The sequence below is a fragment of the Xiphophorus couchianus genome, chromosome 22 (genome assembly GCF_001444195.1).
Source record: "Xiphophorus couchianus chromosome 22, X_couchianus-1.0, whole genome shotgun sequence".
Classification (NCBI taxonomy): Eukaryota; Metazoa; Chordata; class Actinopteri; order Cyprinodontiformes; family Poeciliidae; genus Xiphophorus; species Xiphophorus couchianus.
In genome coordinates this window covers 335754-360255 of record NC_040249.1, presented here as the reverse complement: position 1 = coordinate 360255, position 24502 = coordinate 335754, and the positions used below count along the sequence as shown (strand labels likewise).

Genomic DNA, 24502 nt, shown 5'->3' with positions numbered 1-24502 from the left:
CTGCCTTCAAGATGCAGCCTCTCCCCCACTCAGCTCCTCAGACTAGCCAGCTCCAATAAACAGACACCTGCTGGAACTGCTGTGCTACTTCTCAGAGCAATGCTGGTAAAAATGTTAATGGTTTAATAGAGGAGACATGTTGGGAAGATTTCCTGAAGGTGGCGCTTCAGAAAAAGCAGAAGTTTTTAAAGAGACAGAAACCCAATGTCAAGGTGTTAAATATTGAAGTCAAATTTCTTTTAAGTTATATTTGATATATACAGCATTTTTGTAACAACTGAAGGTAACATAGTTACTTCATTGTGCTATAAAATGTCACTGTATGTCTGGAAATGCATAATAGTGCTCCTTGAAGAAAGAATTATCAAAATGGATGCTTTTCTTTTTTAATCACCTCCAGCCACACTCCAGCACCCCCTTCTGGTCGATCAGGACCCCTCCCTCCTCCTCCAAACGAGAGACCGCCATCTGTTGGAAGAAACCAGTCATCACCACGCACAGGTAACCCACCAGTTGTCACTTCTTTTCCAACTATAGATAAGAAATATTGTAGAAAATTGTTCCTTTATGTTTAATGAATAAAATTCATTCTTCCTCCAAAGGTCCTCTTCCTCCACCGCCTCCCTCAGGTCGCAGCATGGGCGGAGGCAGCCTAAGAGCAACCCAAGTTGCCCTGCCCATCGGTCGGCCGGGCCCGGAGCCTCCTCGTGGCGGCCCTGGCGGTAGGCCCCCCCTGCCACCAGACAGGCCCGTTGGGGGACTACCACCTCCACCACCGATGGGGAACGGCTTCCAAAACTCTCACCACAACCAAATGCAAGGTCTGTAAACCTGTCAATGTGCTAACTTTAGTTTGGAGAAAGACTGAAAAATGTAAATGAGCAACATGAATTGAAGTTTATGTTTATGTTGGTAAAGTTGAATAACTTCAGTGTTACTCCTGATACCACAAGAATATGTTCATATTATGTCACAAATCCAATGCACAATACCCTTTTCTTGATTATTTACCAAAAAACTTTCAAAAGCATGCATAATTCCATTTCACAATTACACGCTACTTTGAGTTGGTATTTAATTTAAAGTTTTGGTAAGAGGGTTAGTTGTTGAAAAGTAAGAAAATGTGGACAGAACCCTTAGGGCATGAATACATTTGTAAGACACTGTACACATTATGAAAGCCTGATTTAAAAAAGTCCAGCAGAGCATTTTTCAGACTGATTCCTGTTGCTCTCATTGTTGTTTTTATCACATGCTTCATTTAAGGCAGGAAACCTCCTGACCTCCAATTCAATTGTTTCTCTTCAATCAACCACAGAATATTTTTAAAGGCAATGGGGGCAAAAAAGGTTCTGCCTAAAATAGCAGAGGGTTTTAGATCTCATTCACAGCACCTTTACACAAACTGCTCCATTTGTTTTGCGTCATGTCAGATCATCCAGTCTAACGGTGATAATTACTCTGTTTTCTTTCCTTCAACAGATGACTTTGAGTACAGGTTCACCTTTCATCCCATTTCGGACCTTCCTCCACCCGAACCCTATGTGCCCTCGCAGAAAACCTACCCCAGTAAGATTTCCAAGACGGAGAGCAAAGGTGACTAACGCAAGGCGAAAAACATATTTTTTGTTTTTGTTTTTCACAAAGTATGTGAACACTTGCTCACATGTTGTTAATGTCAAATTTAGCAGACTGTTCCAAACATTTGTTTTGCAATAAGACGATAAAGGACCCAATGCACTTTAATTATCTTAGTTAATGATGACGATGTCTGTTTGTTTTCATTTAGGTAAAAAAAATATATTAGACATTCACTATTAAACATTTTCAAGACAGTGAGCTAACAGCCCAAGTCTTTCCCTGTTTTTAAGGGCAGATAAATCTGCAAATTAACTGCAAAGCAGTGAAAAGAAGTTATAAGGTGCAAAAAATTTCCCCAGGGGCAACATAGACAGTGAAAACAAGAGGTTCTCAACATTCAGCCTTGAGGTACACCATAGCTAATTAGAGATCATGTTCAAATAAGAGGTACTTCCAAACAAATATGACCGAAAACTCAAAATCAAAACTGTTCTCATTGTCCAAGATATCATTGTATGTTTTCACATACATTTTTGAGATATGTTGGATACAAAATAGTATTCAAGTTTTTAACAGAAACACTTTTTGGATTCTTTAGTTTCATAGCAGCAGAAACGCATGTAACCTTTTCACTTGTTTTTGAAAATAGTCTTTAGTGCAGAGGTTTGGTGATTTCTGCTCAACGTTTCTCAACAGGTGTTGTCCTCTCACTGATTTTACAAATTGCCACTTTATGGTCATTCCAAATTGCTTTCACTTTGTTAAAAATCCCACTACAACTGATGGAAGGTGTGAACTCAAAAAGACCAACTGCTGAAACAGATTCAAAATATTACTTTAAGGGTTTGTACATTTATTCATCCAGAATTTGTTTTTAATTTTCTTCCTAATACAGATGTTTCTTTTTAATATGAATAATGCAGGACTTACGTTACATTAAATGTGGAAAAAGTGCTGAAGTGAATTATTATGGTCTCATTTTTTTTCAATCTCTGAAACCTTTACAAAAATGAATGTCTTCATATTTGTGACACAGCGCCATATGGTGGAAGAACATATTCTGTGTAATATTAAAAAACACATTCTATTAATTGATTCTGTAATTTCCAGGTTCTGGTAAAAAAGAGCGAGGAGCTCCTCCCCTCCCACCTATACCCAGGTGAAGTAAAGATGGCTGCCTCCACAACACTTGGGCCTACCACCTCTTCCTCTCCTCATCTCTCTCTTTCTCAGTTGACCAGAAGTCCTCATGTGAGGACCACAAGGGGGCAGGGCTCCAGGAAGCACAGTGGAGTTCACACCATGTGCCTCTAGCAGAGAAATGGTGACCTGGAAACTCTTTATATCGTTGTACATTTATGCTCTGGGGAAAATTATTTGTTTTGTGTTTTTTTTTTTTTTTACATTTACAACCATGCTGTTCCTAGAAGGCTTCATTGATTTTGATACTTAAATTTTGTTTTTGTAATGATTCTATTTCTTCTGTTTTCAGCCGATGCCATAACTGAGTTTTAGATTTTTATAAACAAGCCAAACATTTTGAGGAGAATATGAACGCTGTCATTCTGTTCTGATCATAAATATAAAGGGAATTATGTCCAGGTGGCTTTTTTTAAATTGATAAATCCATTTTGGTACATCCCTTCCCATTCCCCTTCCCCATTCACTTTGCTAGAAATGGTAAAATGAAAGGTGGCAACTGTGTAAATGCATCAGGAAATCAATCAAGGTGTCTTAGATTCAGACAAAGACGAAGTTTAAATGATCTCAGCCTCTCTGTGTTGCCAAAGCCACATGTACCTCTACAGCATGAATGTAGACTTAGTTTTTTTTCACCAGTTTGTTTCTGCTACAACCACTGGAGCGGTACGTTTTAATTTTGCAAGGATGCTTGATGTGTTTTCAGGGACATTTCTGCAAAGTTTTACATCATGAGTGAAAAGTTTAATTGAATATTGTTTTGTTAAATTCTCTTGATGCACAGCAAAGAGTCTGTATGTATCTGTATGATGTAATCAGCCAATATTGAACTATGGGATAAGTTATGTTTGCAGTATTATGTTCGCTATAATGTTCTGCTTTGTTTTGTTTTAAAGAAACGTTTTCTGTGAGGCTATCATATGAAAGGAAACTATTTGCATTTAAAATGCTTTACTTAAGCTTACTTTAGGTGAAAAGGGGAGCGCTTTTATTGAATCATACACCAATATTCCTGAACAATTACTGTTTGGGAACAGAAAAGGACAGTGAGCAGTATAGTCAATTAGATAAACAATATTTTACCACATAAACTGTATTATTCATTTACATAAATGTGCAATAAAAAGGACAATAAATGTAAACAAAGGTGTGGCATTGTTTTAAACTTGTAAAATGATTTCTACTAAAATACAGATTCATTTAATTTAGAATATTACTAAAAAGTCCACTTATGTTAGGAATTTTATCACTAAACCATATGTTGATTATTTACACACTTGTTTTTCCAGTCTTTATTCCTGTTAATTATGATGATTTTCCACTTAGTTATTTCCGAAATGCATAAGTAGTTGAAATAATTAATTTGGAGCAAAATAATTATTTAGCTCCAATAATTATTGGAGCTAAATAATTAGCTCCAATGTATTTTAGCTTGTGGATTAAATATTTAGTTTGGAACTATGATATTTATAGATATATGGAAAATATGGTGAACATCTATGGAGCTCCATAAAATGGAGCTAAAACAGTTTCATAATTCACAAATGCACAGGATGAGATCCACAAATGCACAAAACAAGATTCACACTGTATTTGTGATGCAAACACAAATATATCTTGATTTACAAGCTGCTTCTTACAGAGCCCTCCAGGGGGCATGGGGAAAAGATTTTCTTTTGCTTTCCCTTGCAAAACTTTTGTTCCCTAGAGATATGCTTACTGCCTATATTTGATGGTCTATTTTGAATACAGTCACAAATGTCAATTTAAAATTTCAAATATACACACATTAAAGAGCCTCAGGGAAAATGTGTTTATTCTTAACTCTTTGGTACAAAAAATTGATTGAATAATGTGATAATAACTCAGAAATAGTCCAGATAGTTTGGATGTATTTTTTTTCTTCTTACGTAAAGTTTTAGTTTATATCATAGGTTTGTGGTACATTTTTAGCCTAAAGAAAAAGATATAAAACTTCAGATGTTTCACAAGATAATAAATTAAGCCTGTCACAATAACAAATTTTGCTGAGTGATTAATTGTCTGAAAAACTATTGCGATAAATGATAATATTGTTTGAAGACTATTTTAAACTGATGTAATGGTAATGACATAATAATGCAAGCAATATCTTGCCAAAAATAAATAGTTTATTTTCAAAAGAACACTTGACACCAGAACTGGTGTTAACACTGGTAAAACAAAATAAAACCACCAAAAACAAAAAAGAAAATGGACTCTCAGTCTGCATTAACAAAAAATGCACTTCAATAAAAACTAAACATAAAACTAAAGTGGAAATAAAAACTACATTCAACCAAAAGAGTACAGATTATGAAGTATGTTTACTATATTGCCCTTCAATAATCATTAGATTTAGATAGAGAAGATGGGCAATAGAGGAAGGGAGGGGCCAGTGGAGAGCACCAGAGGTGAGACGTTTTTCACCCAGTATCATTAAAAGAAAGAGAAAAGGGCAGGAAGAAACGATTAAGCCGATAAATTAAAACGAGGTTGATAATTTTCATTTATCATGCGATTAACTGATTTATTGTTTATTGTGACAGGCTAACGCATGTATGTGTGTATAGAGTGTATCACAAAAGTGAGTACACCCCTCACATTTCTGCAGATATTTAAGTATATCTCTTCATGGGACAACACTGACTAAACACTGACACTTTGACACAATGAAAAGTAATCTGTGTGCAGCTTATATAACAGTGTAAATTTAGTCTTCTCTCAAAATAACTATGTACAGCTATTAATGTCTTAACTACCGGCAACAAAAGTGAGTACACCCCTAAGAGACTACGCCCCTAAATGTCCAAACTGAGCACTGCTTGTCATTTTCCCTCCAAAATGTCATGTGGTGACTAGTTAGTGTTGCAAGGCCTCAGGTGGGCATATGGAGCAGGTGTGTTAGATTTTCTAGTACATCTCACACTGTCTCATACTGGTCTCTGAAAGTTGAAGATGGCCAAGGCTACAAGTGGATTGCTAACACCCTGAAACTGAGATGCAGCACAGTGGCCACAATCATCCAGCATATTTAGCTGGGTCCACTCAGAACAGACGTCGTTTTGGTCGTCCAAAGAAGCTGAGTGCTCAGCGTCGCATCCGAATGCTGTCTTTGAAAGACGGGCACAGGAGTTCTGTCAGGTTTGGTGCAGAGATTGAAGAGGTGGGAGGTCAGCTTGTCAGTGCTCAGACCATATGCCATGCACTACATCAACTTGGTCTGCATGGCTGTCACCCTAGAAGGAAGCCTCTTCTGAAGTCTGCAGACAAGAAAGTCCGCAAACAGTTTGCTGAAGACATGCCAACAAAGGACATGGATTTCTGGAACCAGGTCCTGTGGTCTGATGAGATCAAGATTCATTTGTTTGGTTCAGATGGTCTCCAGCATGTGTGGCTGCAATCAGGTGAGGAATACAAAGATAAGTGTGTGATGCCTACAGTCAAGCATGGTGTTGGGAATGCCATGGTCTGGGTTGTATGAGAGCAGCAGCTGTTGGGGAGTTACATTTTATGAACTCCAATATGTACTGTGAAATGCTGAACAAAGTCTGATCCCCTCCCTCTAGAAACTGGATCACAGAGCAGTGTTTCAGTATGATAATGACCGCAAACAAACTTCTAAGACAACCACTGCTTTATTGAAGAAGCTGAGGGTGAATGTGATGACACTTAAGGAACTTTCACTAAGGAGTGTACTCACTTTTGTTGCCGGCGGTTTAGACGTTAATGACTGTATATAGTTATTTTGAAAGAAGAATAAATGTACACTGTTATTTAAGCTGCACACATTACTCTTCGTTGTGTCAAAGTGTCATTGTTGTCCCATGGAAAAATATGCTTAAATATCTGCAGAAATGTGAGGTGTGATACACTGTGTGTGTGTACAGAATTACCGTAGTATACAGAATACATATTCAAGGTATCAGTATGTCATTCTGACTATAGTCATATCTTAAATAGAAAAGCGGTGTAATTCAAGGTATCTCTAATTCATTTTTAGATATCTGAAAAGGAATTTTGACTAGTCAAAATTACAATTCAAGATATCTCTAATTTTGTTTTGTCTAGCCACTATTTGCTTTTAAGATATCTATAATTTAATTTACACTAGTTAAAACTACAAATCACCTATCCAAAATCAATTTAAGATATCTTTAATTATGGTGTCATTCGAGATATCTTTAATTAGAATTATGACTAGTCAAAACTAAAATTGACATATCTTGAATTTACTTTATGACTAGTCATAATTTAATTGTAGATATCTGAATTGGGGCTGCACAGTGGCGCAGTTGGTAGCACTGTTGCCTTGCAGCAAGAAGGTCCTGGGTTCGATTCCCGGCCGGGGTCTTTCTGCATGGAGTTTGCATGTTCTCCCTGTGCATGCGTGGGTTCTCTCCGGGTACTCCGGCTTCCTCCCACAGTCCAAAAACATGACTGTCAGGTCAATTGGTTTCTCTAAATTCTCCCTAGGTGTGAGTGTGTGTGTGCATGGTTGTTTGTCCTGTATGTCTCTGTGTTGCCCTGCGACAGACTGGCGACCTGTCCAGGGTGTACCCCGCCTCTCGCCCGGAACGTAGCTGGAGATGGGCACCAGCAACCCTCCCGACCCCATTAGGGACAAGGGTGAACAGAAAATGGATGGATGGATGGATATCTGAATTGTGTTTTTCAGATAGTCAGTAATTCATTGTAGATATCTTGTATTGAAATCTCCATAAAAGTCAATAGTAAATCTGACGTCATTTCGACTAGTCAGAATGTAATTAGAGATATCTTAAATTACTAAAGTGTCTAGTTATAAAACAATTTCAGATGTCTGGAATGTAAGGGCGGTAAAACTGAATTTATTTTAAAACGTCTTGCCATACAGGCGTGCTTTGCCGCTTGGGCGGTGCGGAGCAGCGAGGAGATGCAAGGGGAACCATATCTGATGGGGAAACGCGGATCGACGTAACAAAGATCAGCCTCTGCTGGTCCGGGGAGGGGGGAGGGGCCCTCTTATCCTGGATCTTGATAGTATCTCACTATTTCGAGATAGTATCTCGAATTAATGAGATAATATATTCATTTTTAAAATTTTTTTTACCAGAGTGGCGGAATTGGGCTTCCGTGTGGGAGAGGTTGTATCTGAGTGGGCTTCCCCACATAGGTTAAATGTTAAATGTGCTGCTTATATCTGTCATTAAATTAACAGCTGATAATTCAACATCAGCTGAATTATACAAAGGCGTTTGCGAAAGCCTGTTTTTACAAAAGAAGAGTGTACATTGTTGAATTTATACTAGCAATTTGTTTAAACGGAGTATCTGGTAGTTGTGTTATAAACTCAAGATTCTTGTTTCTGTAATTTCTCTCTGGAGAACTGTTGGTTCACTCTTAAGTGAACCAGTCACAGAGGCCAGCAGAAAGCGTTCTTTACGATGATTTACTGAAGCTTCTGCCAGTCATTTGTGGGGGCGTGTCTACTCGCTGCAGCTGTCAGATTGGGAGCCTCCTTCAACCCAAACGGCAAAAACAAGAGCTTAGACAACAAAAAAGACACAGGAATGCCAGTTGTCTGTGTAGTGCCGTGCTTATAGGACAGAGGTAAGAAGTATATTCGCCCAATAAATCATTTCAAACAGCATAAACGGTTAGAAGGGTACGGCTTACCGCGCCCCAAGATGTGTTTTTAGCATGCAGGTATGATAACGCTAACGGTCAGCTGGCAATGACGATGATACCAGGTCGCTTTGTCCGCCTTTTCATTTTATACAGCCACGGCTTTGGGTTTTGCACCGTTGTATTTCGCTTCAAATGATCTGGTATTGACAGAAAAGACAGACTCAACCCCTGTTTGGAGACAATACAGAGGCGTACCAAGAAAATCTATGGGCAAGGTTCACTGTCCACGTCCCCCTTTCCAATACAGATTACCTTTTCAAAACTGATGTTCTCATTCCATTCATTTCAAAGAGCATTAGAATACCTTTGAAATGATACCAATATTATGCATGTAGGATAAATTAATATGTTGTAATTAGGTGGTTTAGGGTGGATACTCCTGTCTGACCGGGAGGGAAGACAGGACGCATAAAGTTAGAACTGTTTGGCGACGTAATAACTATAACAGGGGAAATTTACGGGAAAATAATATTACAGGAGCATGGCAGGAAACAGGTAAGATACAGTAATTTCCCAGCCAAAACGTGAGAATTGATAGGAATGTTGCGTCATGTTTTCAGACTTTGAACCCATAAGTTCCAGCTTTGCAGTACAAATAATGATGCAGTTAAAATTGTTTCACAATTATTCAATCAAAAATAAAATCATGACAAACAAAAATAAAATAATAAAATTGTGATCAAAACTTTTGGATTTGCAAAAAAAAAGAAAAATTCAAACAACAAAAAATTATCTGAATAAAAAAATGTAACTGGTCAAAACTTTTTGTATTGTAATATTTCTTATTTAAACAAGGGTTTTTTAAAAAAAATTAAAACTACTCATTTTAAGCCTACTATATGCACTTTACCTAGTGCTAACATTAGCAAGCACAATATGCTAACGGGGATCGTGGCAGACAAGATATGCGACTGTTGTCATAAGTTATGTAAGATTTCTTCTTTGAAAAAAGTGTGGACACTTTAGTAGCTGTTAAACGGTGTAATTTTATGAAGATTACTGACCATTCACATCTGTGTCCTGTCACCATAGCGAAGCAGAAAGCCTTGCAGTTCGGGACAGAGTTCTGAGATAGCAGGGAGTCGGAGTCATCCGCTTTAGTCAGCGCTAACGAATAGGGACACGTCTTACATCGTTCGTCTTTAGGCCCCGCCCAGGATGTTCATGTGAGAATAGCAAGCAAAACTCATTGAGTTCAACCCAAAAAAGGGAGCATCAAACAAAACTTTGAGAATCTCAACCAAAAAATTCTGACATGCGCAATTAAAGTTTATGATCTGCAAATAACTTTTTCACTTCATCAATCAAAAGTGAGTGATTTTAATTTAAAAAAGCTTTTTTAACAATAATTTTAAAAGATTATTACAATTCAAAAGGTTTTGACCACAGTTTAATTTTTTGATTGAGGTAAGTTTTTTTTTTTTGTTAGAAACAAAACATTTTTTGCAAATCCAAAAGTTTTGATCAGCATTTTATTTATTTTTTTGTTTGACACGATTTTTTTTATTGAATAATTGTGAAACAAATTTAATTCCATAAATACAGGATGTTAAAATTGTTGTACCTGTTATTTTTTAAAAATAACAATAAGCCTCAGATGTCAACTTCTTCAAAGCATCTTCTGATTTGTAGCAGTCTATACCAGATTCTGGAGCCTCCAATTCTCAACCCAGTGTTGCTATGGAGTCTGGCAACAACTATGTGTTCATCCACGGGAAGAACATCTCCCACAACACGTTGGCTGGCTCCGCTGCGGGACCCCACATGTCCATTGACAAGCTGTTTCCGGCTCTCCTTGAGTGCTTTGGAATAATTCTGTGTGGTTACATAGCTGGACGGTAGGTGTATGGAAACAGAGACACGTGTGTGACTTGTCAAAGAATTTCAACTTGGAAGATTTAAACCTTTTTCTTCCCACAGGGCTGACATGATCACGGAGAGCCAGGCAAAGGGTTTGGGGAACTTTGTCTCTAAATTTGCTCTTCCTGCTTTGCTCTTTAAAAACATGGTCCTGTTGGATTTTGGAGACGTCATTTGGGCTTTTCTTTGGAGTATCTTGGTAGCAAAGGTCTATATGTTATTATTATAGACACACTGCAACGTGACGTCACGCACAGATGACTGCCAATGATGACTACGATTGGTTTTAGCTCCAGGTTGTCAACTAACACGCTAAATCTTAAATGTATATGTGATATTAAAAAAAAGGGATGCAGCGCTTTGCTACTTACTGTCAACACTACGACAACTAGGTAACAAAGTCCAAGGATATCCCATTTCACAAGTCAGGAAAAAGTTTCAATTTTACAAAAATAGGAGAGGGAGGCCAGTCAATTATGCTAGCTTGACTTTGACAACCTTGACATGTAGACTTGCTGCAAAATTTAGTGTGTTTCCTTCAGTTAAATAAAAGGCGACCTACACACCAACTCTGACAGATCATCAATAGAGCAGGTGATTAAATTAACTAATCAACCATTACTGTGCTCAGATGATCAATTATAACAAAATAAACATCAAGTCTAAAACATAAAACTGTGACGGACTGAATGTTTTCTTGTTTGTGTGGAAGATTTTTGTGAGTTTTTTGGTGCTGAATTATGATACACTCGTGGAGCTGTAGTCAATCAGTTACTATGACAGTAAGTTTGTGGGTAACATAGCTGACACAGAGCGAGGAAAAAAAAACAATGGCAGTGGTTTTGAATTATTCCCCAATGGTTTTTCTGCGTTATTTTTCCCCTTTGCTGAGGTGCTCCGCACTAAATAACACCAACATCTTCAGGTTTCATTTAGTTAACAGAATGGTTCTACTACAGCAGCGCTGTGGATGACATGTAAAAGAATCGCCTTTTTGTCCTCCAGCGTTGTGCGCATGCGTAACATGCAATGTGTCTATATATTTTCATTATATTATTATTGCTATATTAGAAGAAAATTAATATCCTTGTCTTGCTGGCAGGTTACGGTGTTTGTACTGGTGTGTGTGCTGACGCTGATTGTGGCCAGTCCAGACAATAGATATAGCAAGGCTGGTCTCTATGCCATCTTTGCTACCCAGAGTAATGACTTTGCCTTGGGATACCCAATTGGTAAGAATCACCCAGCATGGACATTTGATCTCAGATAATTTCTCATGTCTGGCTGTGTCTTCTCTTCCAGTTGACGCTCTGTATCGAAGCACGTACCCAGAATACCTGCAGTACATCTACCTAGTCGCCCCGGTTTCCCTCATGCTCCTCAACCCCATCGGCTTTGCTCTCTGTGAGGTGCAAAGGTGGAGGCAGGCCAGCCATCTGCAACACCGTAGTCTTGGCATTCTGGGAATTGTAGTTTTACAGGTAATAATATCAGTTATGAAGTATTAACGTTTGGTTCATTCTTCTAAATTTGTCTCTTTGCCTCTCAAGGTGTTGAAGAACCCAATAGTGTTCATGGTGATAGTGGGAATCATCTCTCATTTTGCCCTGGGAGAACGGATCCCCTTCGTTCTTTCTGAGTTCATAGACGGCCTGGCCAACTCCTTTGGAGGAGCAGCGTTGTTTTACCTTGGCCTCACTATGGTAAGCCTACTTAAATTGTAGGCTAGGTTGGAGATTGTATCTTTTCTTTTTTTTTTTTACAGTAACAAGCCTAAAAGGTTTACTGAGACGTTATCTCTGTTCTTATGAGGCAGGTCGGCCAGCTAAGAAAACTAACCAGAGACACTGGAGTTGCCCTGATTCTCCTCATAACAGCCAAACTGTAAGTAAGACAGAGGAGGATGTCAGGGGTTTTCATTTCTAGTCAGTTTTATCAAAAAGTAAAATCAAATACTGACCCTTTGTACATGGCATAACTATTCAGAAGGCGGCTGAATATGGCCTTCAAGACAACCTGTGTAAAAGTCACTTTTATTCAGTTGATGTAACTCTAAAACGAGCCATAAAAACTGCGAGGTCAGCTGCACACACAGACAAGGATACAAACCAAACTTCTTATTTTATTGTTCATTCCTGCTTCTTTGAAAAAAAATTGAAATCACTCATTTTTGTTTGAAGTGAAAAAGTTATTTGCAGATTATTTGCGCATGTCAGAATTTTTTGGTTGACAGTCTAAGTTTTTAGTTGAGATTCTCAAAGTTTTGTTTGATGCTCCCTTTTTTTGGTTGAACTCAAGAGTTTTGCTCGATTCTCACATGAACATCCTGGGCGGGGCCTAAAGACTAACGATGTAAAACGTGTCCCTATTGGTGAGCACTGACTAAAGCGGATGATTGACTCCCTGCTATCTCAGAACTCTCCCAAACTGCGAGGCTTTGGGTTAGGAAATTGTAACAGCAGCTGCGAAGGGTGGGGTGGCAACAAATCCTGTCGTGTGGAACTATAACACTTTGAGAGTGAATGGGGACGTTCTCGTGTTGCAGCGGAAAATTACCTTGAGGAAGAAGCACGTCAAAATGCATCCACACAACAAATCTAATATGGCATTTAAAAAACAAGCACTTGACGGAGTTTGGCTACATCGAGGCTCAATGCAGGAAAAGAACCTCCTGAGCGGCCACATAGCAGGTAAAGGAGCGCGCAACTACCAACGCTCACCCGGATTAGCATCACGACCAGAAAGCCAAACGAATAACTCGAAAAATAATTTAAAGTCTTCGAGCTGTTGGTGTAAGCGCTGACTCTGTTCTCGCTGTTGGACCGTCGCTACGCGCAACGGGTAGTAATATTTTACAGACATAGTGCCTTTCAACCTCCACCAGACAGTGAACTCTCACACCGAACGTCTGCTTACAGCTGCAGCATGTAACTTAAAAAAAAAAGATTTTAGTTATATATTAAAATGTCTAAATTAGGTGAATTTATTGCCAGATATTTTTTTTCCATTTTGCCAGATAACATAATATCATTTATACCTAAAGCAAAAAATTAATAGCCATTCTAGGCATTCAGCAGTGATCAGCAGAGATCAGCCTCATGGATGATCAGTATCGTTATCGGCAGCAAATAACCTGATCTGGACATGGCTGCTACTTCCATGGATAAATTAGCTCGACTGGAACAAGTAGAAGCCATGGTAATATTGTCAAAAACAACATCTTAGTCAAAGTTCAATACTGCTGTCCCTCACTTCCAATGTGCTGTGTGATAAAGTGACGGGCTTGCAAAGAGTCGGTAACAGGGTTAATAACGGGTAAATCGAGGAGCCATGCTGGGGTTGACTTCCTGAAGGCAGAGATTCAGAAAGAGCTGAAGCTTCTTAAAGAGACAGAGACCCAATTTCAAGGCATTGAATTACAAAGTGAATTTTAAAAAAAATAATATTTAATATATACAGCATTTTCATAACAACTGAAGTTAACATACTGTAGTTATTTGGTTGACCTATAAAATGGCATTTTGTGCCAGGAAAATGCTTGACACTGCCCCCTTCTGGGCTCTGTCATCTTTACAGGGTAAAATATACATAAGCTGAAAAGTTTGGGGATCTAAAACCAAGCTACAAAGTGTAACATCTGGAAGCGTTTAGTGTTTCAGTAATTATGTGGTGTTTGTCCGGTTCAGCCTGGTAATGCCGTTGGTCTGCAAAGACATGGTGGACATCTTGGACGTCGGGGTGAACAGCACAAGCCCAAACCACACCAGTTTATCCAATTTTGCTTTTCTCTACGGAGTCTTTCCAACTGCACCAAGCGTGGCTATATATGCAGTCCACTACAACATGGAACTGGAGGTGGTGAGTTCTTTTTGAAACAACAAACTACATTACATTACTAATGCCGTACAGCATTTCAAAGATTTAAGCATGTAAAATCCATGAATCAGGATTGAAGCAGGAGCAGCATGAAGCTTTCATCTTTTAATGAAAGGAATGCCTCATATATATATATATATATATATATATATATATATATATATATATATATATATTAGTGACGTGTGGTGAGGTTCATAGCAGGTAAGGCACTGACTTAATCATAATCAGATTTACAAATACAGACCCCTGCATGTTACTGTTTACATAAGGAAATTTCACACATGTGGACAACGCTGAAGGGCAAAAACACTAATCTTCTACATGTCATCCATAGCCACGCTGCTGCCATAGAATAACTCTTTTAACTCAATCAAACTTGGACATGTAGATATTATTAATTTAGTGCTCCACAGCAAATGGAAAAACCGTTAAAGTACAACTCAAAACCACTTTTTTTCTCGCTCTCTGCATTGGCCAGGCTACACACAGACTTGACAACAACAGCCCTAAAAAAACACTGAAATATTTGCCACACAAAGAGCAGAGCATTCAGTCTGTTGCAGTAGTATGGTTTTAGGCTTAATGTTTATTTTGCAATTATTAATAAGTGATTGCTGTGGTAAGAGGAGAAAACTAAATATATTGCTGGACTTGACTTTACTGTATGGCTATCTCGCTGTCTTGAAGTAGATCTGTTATGGAGACAATTGTTGCTGGACAATTTGTTACTGATTAAAAATCTTTATTTTTTAGATCATTTTCAAGTAATGTATTGATAACAGCATAATAATGCAAGTTTGCCCCCTCAAAGACTCATAAACTTAAATTTTGTACTGAACTGGAAGATAATTTAAATATTAAAATTACACAACAACCAAAAACAATAAATTAAAGGAAATAAAAACCACACACACAACCAAAACTTTAAATAAAATTGATTATGAAGTCTGAAAACAAAATTATCCTTCAAAAAATGTTAATCATCAGAATTCTAATTATCAAGCTTATTTTAATTCATAATGTGATTAACTGATTAATTGCTTATTGCAACAGGCTTAATGCCAACCAAACTGCATGAGTCTGCTGATCCATCTCATTTGCTGTTGCTGCTTCTCTTTAAGTCTCTGTTCAATTAGAAAGCCTAGCAGAGAGTTGAGACGTTGAACTGTGACCAGAAATCTTTTGACTTGACGCAGTTTTTCTATGTTCTAGGTGACGTCAGGGATGGTGATTAGCACTTTTTTGTCGGCTCCGATCATGTACGTGTCGGCCTGGTTGTTGACCATTCCTTTCATGGACCCTAGCCCCCTGGTGGCAGAGCTGGAAAACGTCAGCTTCAACATCAGCATCATCAGCCTCATAGGACTGGTTCGTGGTTTTGGTGCTTCTACCTCATTGCTCCATCAGGTTCACCGATATCATATCAATATCTGGATCAGTCATGATGTTTGTCACTGATACCCAATCTAGATTGTTTTTCAATGTGCCCAATCCATAAGGTCAAATCTATTCAGTCTAGTTCTATGCTTTGTTCTCTGAGTATTGTCATTCTGTATTATTTATTTTAGATTATAATCAACATGTTACATGTTTGACCAAAATAGTCAACATATTGTTTTTGGCAGTTTCAGTTTCTTTACTATTACATGGACCATTCTGCTCTGAACTGCTTTGACTGAACTAATGAAAGTTGTTTTTCCATGTTTGACTGGCTTGTGACACTGTTGGTGGATTTAAATGTGTTGTACTGGTGCAGAGTTAGCAAATTTTTTTTTTAATTCTGTACATTTACAAACATTTCTAACATAACTGTTACAAATGTTTTTAGTCCATTCAGCTGTTTTTCTGTATTGGATCAGAATCGACTGATGCTAAGCCTCAGATTTAGGTTTTGGTATTAGAAGTGAAAATAGTTGAGTCTCTACCAGGGATCAGCATCAATATTTAAAAGAGAAACTCAGTTTGTGTTCCTCCCAGGTCTGGACCATCGCTGTGATGTTGCTTAGCAGGAAATTTAATCAGCTCCCTCATCTATTCGTGTTGAACCTTTTCCTGGCTCAGGTCAGTTAAATGTGATGCAGTTTGCATTAATATAATGCATATTTATTCATATTTGCTCCAGTCTGTTACCTTAACCCTCTGCTTTGTGTGACAGTTCTTAGTGTGCGTTAGCATGATCCTGTGGAACTTCCTGGTGAAACAAGAAGATAATTTCCTCAGTAAAGTTCTCACCTTCACTCTATTGTACGGATCTCTGTACAGCACTTACATCTGGACAGGTTTGTATTTGCCAGATGCTTAAAACAACATCAGTTCCTGTAAAGCAGCCAAATACTTCAGAGACATTTGGGCTTCTCTGTGTCTCCAGGTTTAATCCCTCTGTGTCTGGCTCTGACTAACAGAGATGATCTGCTGAGACTCAGACCTGGGCTCTTCATGGCTGTGGGCTGGGGGTGAGAATACAGGGACAGGAGCGGTGGCGTCCACAGAGAAAAGATGGTCTTTTATTTATTATTTGGTTTTATATTTCTGTCTTGATTGAAGAAGATGACTCTGTGTGCCTTTGTATGAATTGAAGATGATTCCCTGGAGCTCCACTGGAAAGAGAGAAATCATTTAGTTGAAGTATTCTGTCCCTGGTGTGTTTTTGTAGGATTCCCTTTGTGATGGTTGGACTCCTTCTCATATCAGGAGAAAGGACGGAAACCCTTGACTCTGCTTTCTTCTATGGCAGAGCTCAGGTGATCCACTGATCAGAACTGTGTGAATGATTTTGAATTTCCAGTTTTTGTACAGCTTTGACTGCCATTTTTGATTTATCTTTAAGAAATGTAACATGATGAGGTGATTTGCTGTGAGCTCACCAGGATAAAAAGCATCAACTTTTCTCTTCAGCCTTCCTGTTCTCTGGCAAGCTGAACAAACTGCAGTCATGTCTTTACATGACACAGAAAACAAAGGTTTTGTATAAAGAGCTTCTTACTAGAGCCGTGCAGTATTGCACATTTTGGTTTTGAATCCGATATACAGCACCAGGATCGCTGATACTTTTTATTCACTTTTGTAGCATCGAACTTCAGACTTTTTAGGTGTTGTGGTTTTTCCTTTACTTTTTTGTCATAACCTCAGACAAAATTTGGAGAAAGTTTATGTGTAAGTTTATGTAAAATACTTTGATAACATATTAACATTACGCCCATAATCAATAGAAAAACAAAACATATGTTTACATGTTTTCCTGCTTAAACAACGTGCAAAACACTATTATTTGAGAACAATCAAATTTGATAGTTAGAAAACCAAAAGTAAAATCTATTTTTAAGAGTGAATTTGAATCTAAAGTATCGATCCTACCATGCTAGTATTGATCCGATACCAATTAGGTATTGATATAATCGATCTTTTGGATCGTTCTTCCCACTTCTACTTCTGATGTCCTTTAGCTTCTCTAATGTTGAAAATAGCTAACATTGACTGCTTTTTGTTTAGTAACAACATCAACACTGAAGAATGTTGGACTTCCATATGGTGCATTCAGAAATCAGAAAAACTTTGTATTTTTGAGTTTCCAACTGGCCAAACACCAATTTTGTTGTTTTTTTATTGGCACATCAAAAGTTTCTGTTTGAAATGTTTTTACTTCATTTGTACTGTTACCTGGATAGGAATAGCAGTCTAAAACAAAATAATTGTGTTATTTTTATTTATTTCTATCGTCCTGACAATAACAAACCCCTTCATCTACTTATGCCTCAGATAATCAGCTCTGCTGTGGTTCTGGGTGTGAGCCTGGCCCTTGGTACTGTTTCTCTCATGGGTCTGAGCCAGGGGGACCGGGAGCAGGTTGGGTACGAAGCCCTGAGTCGAGCTGCTGTCTCCGGCATCAACGACGAACTGAGGGCCCCTGCTGACCTGGAAGATCAACAGCAGCAGCAGGAGGTCACCTCCACAAATTCTCCCACCTGCAGCATCAATTCACGTAGTGCAGCTCTGTTTCTCTCTTTAATTTTAAAACATTTGCGTTTTTCAAACCTTGTTTTTATCCCCAGATGGACAAGTGTGTGACTGCTACTCTGTTGTTAATAGTTGGTTCTCTTTTTGCCCTTTGTCTTGTCTCGTTTAGGAGATTTCCACAACATTTCTCCTCTTCAGACCAGGCCTGACATGATGGCCAACACACAGAGCGAGCACGCTAACAGCACAGGTAGAAACTTACAGTAACAATTTCCTAAATGCACAATCTAGTAGCTAACGCAACATTTAGGCATGACATTTTAATAATTCTGATATTCAAAGAAACAGCTGATAGTAGTCTGTAATTTTACAAATTCAACATCTCAACACTATTACTATTAGTAGTAGTATTAAAACTGCAGTATGAAACTTTTATGAATAATATGTTTTTTTTTACATATTTGTTAAAACTATTACTATGTCATGACAGTACGGTATGAGTCAAAAAATCTGTGAAAAATTTACTCCCTCTTTCTTCTCCCAGTGTTCCCAGCGCTAACTACAGAAATACACCGCTTGGTCAGAAACAAAAAGTCACAGACAGGAGTAGGGTCTTAGCATTGTTGATCATGTTTGTGTACATGCTGCTCAGACCCTTGCCTGCAGAAGGTTCAGCAACGTGTAGCCGAGGTTTATTGACAACGCTTTGACCTTCCTTTTTCTGACTAGCTGCCTCTGACTGGGAGCAGTGCATTTCTTCAGGTGGCAGTTGTAGCACTGGGAGGAGGTGAAGGAACTTGATTATTAATATTATATATTTTTTAAAATATTAAAATTTGTAACTTTTTAAAATTACATTAACAACATGGTGACAGCTTTAACAAATATGTTAAAAACATTATTTTTTTAGTAATAGTTATATTCTACAGCTTCAAGGAAGGTTGAACGAAACTCATTTCTAATTTCTGTTTTCCTGCTCCAGGCCACAGCGGGGCGCCGTGCGACGGACAGCAGCCGAGTTCATCGGACTCGGAGCAGCCACTGGATTTGCCACCTCCAGGTCTTCAGAACAGCGATGATAAGCAGACTGTGAGACACGTGTTGCTCTGTCTGCTGCTCAGCGTCAGTCTGCTGGCGGTAAGCAGGAAGCAAAGAGGACAGATTGCAACTGATTGTTTCACAAAGAAAAATTAATGATCGCCTTCAAATGCTAACTTCACTGCCTTGGATGGAGATCATATATGAAGTGTAAGCAGTGGAAGACGTATTGCTGTCTCGTCATATAGAATCTATCCAGCTGTCTCTGGTGGCTGTTCAACAAAGATCCAGGCCGGCTTTACCTGGAGCTGCAGTTTTTCTGTGCTGTGGCCAACTACGGGCAGGTACCTCAGCATGTCTATGCTTTGTATCTCTGGCTCCGTTTTTGTTGCAAATATCAGCAAAACTTTGTTGATGCTCTGCTAATATGTAAAAAAACACAATTTCCCACATGAAATAAATCCAATTAAAATCACATGTGAATAAGTATAGAGTGATAAGTCATTGAAAGCACGCTGCACCATCATCCTACCACTTCTTGTTGTCGTCTTTGCTGTTTTTGCCACCAGTAACATTCAGGTTGTTGATCATCGAATCGCTGATCATGTGACTCTTGTGATGTAATAAATGTTTCCATTGAAATTTGGTGAAATACACTAATTTCAATTCAGCCAAAAAACAACCTCATCCTCATGCAAAAACTTAAAAAAAAACGTTTTTTTTTTTTTCAAAACTGCCAAAATTATTTTCGCATTTCAAATTTTAACAATTATATGGTCAGTGGAAATGCATGTGTGGGCTGTTGTAGGGAAGACTGTAGCTTGTGCTTGTTTTTGCTTGCTGTTTCCCAGGGTTTCCTTTCATTTGGAATATTTGGTCTGGACAAACACCTCATCATTGTGCCGTTCAAGAAGAGGTGGGCTGAGACTTCAGCTGTGATTTTACATTGCTTTTGTAACGTCTTTTGAGAAAGTCCTGAAATAATGATGTTGTCCAGGTTTCTCAGCCTGTGGCACAGCCGAGACGGAGAGGATCCGAGTCCGTCTGCTGTGCCTGAGGACGTCCGACTCACCTGTACCCAGTTTGTCCGCTACCACAAAGACCAGTGTGTACAAGACATAGTACATACTCACAGGTATGAGGGACACAGTTGGCACATTCTGTAGTGCGTTGTAACAGTATTCATAACTGTTTAATGAGTAGCTTGATAAATAAAAATCTAAAAGGTGTGCCTTGCATTTGTATTCAGCCATTCAATACTTTGAATAATACTTTTTGCTGTAATTACAGCTAAAGTTATTCCAGGGATATCTTTGTCCATTCTGCTATGCAAAATAACTCAGTCTAACTACACGGAGAACATCTCTAGATATCAATTTTCAAGTTTTCCCAATGATTGCCATTTGGATTTGTAGGCAGACTTCCATCTAAATCTTTTAATAGTAACTCTGAATGTTGGGATATCCTACCATTAGCCTTGGATATGCTAGCATTAGCCTTGCCTGGCAATAGTTACCATGGGCTTCTTGATTGATGCCTACCTCACTTAGTATGTCAGCTTAAGGAGACAGACACGTCTTTGTAGCTGTTGGAATTGTCCCATTGTTATAGGATATTGTTTATATACTATAATCTTGTTTTTAACTTCTTCATAACTTTACCTCTGGTCTATATGCTGTTCTGTTTGGTCTTCATGATTCTAATGTTCTCTAGCACGCTCCTGAGTTCAGAACCGCTGAGGTTTCACTAAGACTTAATAACACCTGGACAGTTTTACATGGATTTTCTTCATCAGTAACAGAGTAAAGGGGGTTGAACACAAATGTATGACATCTTTCTGTTTTTATTATTTTTAAATAATAAAAAAATGCTATTTTCATTTACTGTCCACTTCAAGTATTACTGTCTTGTTTCCCTCAGAGCAACAGCTAGCATAAATAGAGCCTAAACATGAAACCTTTCCACCCTATTGAAAAGACCCAGGCACTATAATTTTATGACTCTTGGCTGATACTCTTTGCTTTTCTCCAAACAAGTTCCTATTCTTCTTTCACCTTTCACCTCAGATGAATTAATCCTTTCCTTGCTTTTTCTCTCCCTGTCTCTGCCATCTTTCCTTTGCTTGGCTGCTTCCTGTGCTCCCCTCCCCTTCATCACCACCAAGTGGCTCAGGGGAGAGTGTGAATGCTTTGGCAGGTGAATCATTCCTCTGATTGTCACAGGTTTGGAGGAGTGAAGCAGGAGAATGGAATTGGAATTGGACTTTGCCTTTCCCATCATCCCCAGTATTTAAACACAAATCCTCAGAGACATGGCAAGTCACAGAATCTGCACTGGAATTACAGTCCAGACGAATCATGCAACCAAACTTCACTTCCTTACAACATGGAGGCTCCAGATGAACACCTTGGATACATTTCTACTCTTCAGGGACACGATGACCTCTATTCAAGCCTGCCCCAGTCCTGCGTCTGTGAAGGCGTCTTTCGAGGGAGTGACTTGGTGGACTGGCTAACGGAGCAAGGTTTGTGCGCCAGATGGACCGAGGCCAAACATTACGGCGTTCGTTTTCAGCGGGAGGGGGAGTGGTGAGCCACCCGACAGGCCAGCAGAGCTTCAGGGACGAGCCCACTCTAACCTACTACTTCCTACAGGAGGAGGGATGGCCCAGGAACATCTGAGAGGACGAACAGAAACTTTGGGGTGCCAAACAGGAAGTGCCTTATGGTGAAATTACCACAAGATACTAGCTGGATTGTTGCAAGATCCAAAGACTCTGTGCAGAATTACATTACCATCAAAATCTGTTTTACAGGGAGAAAATCCTTTTGCACTGTAAAAGTATTGAGTAGTGCTTCTCCATTTTCATAAGAAAAACAACAAAACTAGTCTCGACCTCTGACTGGGGGTCATAAACTCAACATCCAGGCTTTTCCAATCATTCCCTATCTGTGCTCCAGGTCAGGGTACTAACACTCTTCAATGTGGAGGCTGTTACTGAGCTACAAAGTGTCAAATGTAGCTGTTTTTAGTGTCAGTTTGGGGGTTTGAAGACAGTCAAATGTAAGAAGGTATTTAGAGAAAGAGAGAGATGAAGCAGATAACACAAAGGTTAACTGAGTCAGAACAGCAGGACACTCTGTTTTATAGTGTTTTTAAACAGATGGAGATCTTCGCTTTGTAACGCTAAACATGAGGGGATGCTTCAAATATCAACTTTGTTTGAAACAATGAAACATTTTTACAGCTATTCCTCTCTCACACGGTGTGACATGGCCTCTACTTCCAATAGAAATAATTTATGATCGCTCACATCAGGAAGGCAAGGAAAAAATATAGATTTTTGCTTTTCTATATTCTAGTTCCTAAAAAACACTTGTCATCGATAAGATCTGTTTTTGCTATCCAAAGTTTTACCAAAACTGCAGAACTGAATTCTGATTGGTGCGTCTCTATCAATGAAAGTCATTAGCGAAAACTTTTGGAAAAAGTGTGTGGTACATAAAGACAGAAACACTACTTGTTGGTCATTCAGTCTGTGAGCCAGAATCTGGTTACTTTATTTTTCCCTCTCTGAACACTTAATGATGGACTTTTGTCTTAATCACTGGCATTTTCCTCATGAAGTCTGTGTGAACAGAAGGATGCTCATCCATCAACGTGGTGACGTGTGTGTGTACCATTGATGCGAGGAAAGCAGACAGTTGGACAGACTGAGTGTATGTCCAACTACACTCCAGAGGGTTTTTATGTTTCCGGTGAGAAGAAAAAAACAGCTTCCTGAGAAAGCAGTATTTAATTTGGCATGCTGCCTTTGAACTAGTTTGGTGTCTGCTGACCTCTTGCATGACTCAGCATTGAACCATTTTGCACTGACTGAATAAAAATTAAAAACATGGAGTCATGCAGGTCACTGGATATTTCTGCGCTGATATTGTGAGTTGCATGTTATCTAACTTTTGTGTTGGACTGATTTTTTTTTCCTAAAAATATGAATTTTCTATACCAGTTTGCAACCAAAAGCATATCCTAGATTTATGCTTTTGGGGGAGGGGGGCACGGGTGGGACATGTCAATACATATTTATATAAATAAACACAATAATACAATCACAGAGAAACAAAGATAATTAAATAATGACTAATACTGAATAATATGTATTGGGGTTTACATATTTATTTGCACATGTGTATATACATATTATCTATATAGGTTTTATTCATGTTTTCCAGCCGAGGAGTTGTAGATTCAAATCAAATTTTATTTGTATAGCACATTTCAGCAGCAAGGCATTTCAAAGTGCTTTACATCATATCAAACACAGAAACACAATGCAACATAGAATCAACAATCAAAACACAACATTAAGTCAAGTTTCATCAATAAATTTGTAATTGATTACATTTCAAATACAATCCTAAACAGGTGCGTTTTTAGTCGAGATTTAAAGGAAGTCAGTGTTTCAGCTGTTTTACAGTTTTCTGGAAGTTTGTTCCAAATTTGTGGTGCATAGATGCTGAATGCTGCTTCTACTCGTTTGGTTCTGGTTCTGGGGATGCAGAGCAGACCAGAACCAGAAGACCTGAGAGGTCTGGAGGGTTGATACAACAGTAGATCTTTGATGTATTGTGGTGCTAAACCGTTCAGTGATTTATCAGGCCAACAATGTGGCCTGAGTGGTATATCAAATAACTGCAGGGATTGGGGACAGAGTTTTAAAACAGACCAATAAAATTTACAATAATTTATTTAAAAGGTAAATAATTAAAAGGAGGCGTAGGCAGTCCTTGAAGGCAAAGTCAATAAACATGTCTATAAAATAGACTCTTAGCTGAAGAAATTGACTTATAAATCTATAAATAAACTGGATGTATTTAGATAGAAAATAAATAGTACACACCTCTCCAGCAGGACAACATGACAAAGGGGAGGGCCTAAGGGACGCAAACATTTTAAAGACAATACCACAGAAGAAGAAATAAAAAGGAGGGGCTTCCGGACTTAAAGTAACACGGTTAAAACAATGACAAAGATTGTCAGTCAGGTAGGGAACAATACAAATAAACAAAAAAAGACATTTTGTGTAATAACAGAGAATTACAACCAGGTTACACTGGCTGGAGCAACCGTTTTCTCTAGGTGGACTTGGTGCGAGGTTACCATCAGGTTCCAGTGCGTCCCTTAGATGTACCCAAAACCGCAGTTATCACTCCTTTTGGTCTTTTTGAGTTTTACAGATGCCTTTCGATCTTAAAGGCGCAGCGCAGACTTTCCAGTGGCTTATGCAGTGTTGTAGAGACCA

General features: G+C 38.6%; 2 protein-coding genes across 10 annotated transcripts in view; both read left to right on the top strand.

Annotated features, from left to right (window-relative positions):
* The window catches only part of wipf1b (WAS/WASL interacting protein family, member 1b), a 41619-nt gene extending 37655 nt beyond the window's left edge, over positions 1-3964 (top strand). For all 3 annotated transcript variants that reach the window (XM_028007446.1, XM_028007447.1, XM_028007445.1), the window contains 4 exons: positions 401-501; positions 603-821; positions 1483-1596; positions 2692-3964. In XM_028007446.1, the coding sequence (XP_027863247.1) occupies positions 401-501; positions 603-821; positions 1483-1596; positions 2692-2744 (487 nt within the window). In that variant the 3' untranslated portion in view covers positions 2745-3964. The remainder of the gene's footprint in view (positions 1-400; positions 502-602; positions 822-1482; positions 1597-2691) is intronic.
* A 4277-nt stretch (positions 3965-8241) lies between these two features.
* Positions 8242-23156, top strand: gpr155b (G protein-coupled receptor 155b). 7 transcript variants are annotated; one of them, XM_028006464.1, is made up of 20 exons: positions 8242-8391; positions 10115-10307; positions 10390-10537; positions 11432-11561; positions 11632-11810; positions 11880-12032; positions 12146-12213; positions 14016-14187; positions 15421-15576; positions 16186-16269; positions 16364-16487; positions 16577-16661; positions 16862-16949; positions 17965-18187; positions 18332-18412; positions 19145-19299; positions 19449-19544; positions 20052-20116; positions 20198-20335; positions 21423-23156. In XM_028006464.1, the coding sequence occupies exons 2-20, from the start codon at positions 10150-10152 to the stop codon at positions 21790-21792; spliced, it is 2673 nt and encodes an 890-aa protein (XP_027862265.1). In that variant the 5' UTR covers positions 8242-8391; positions 10115-10149; the 3' UTR covers positions 21793-23156. The 7 variants fall into 7 exon arrangements, with proteins under 7 accessions (XP_027862265.1, XP_027862266.1, XP_027862268.1 ...); XM_028006465.1 differs by having other exon boundaries at positions 8245-8391; positions 10105-10307; XM_028006467.1 differs by having other exon boundaries at positions 8245-8391; positions 10102-10307; positions 10390-10528.
* Positions 23157-24502: the final 1346 nt, after the last annotated feature.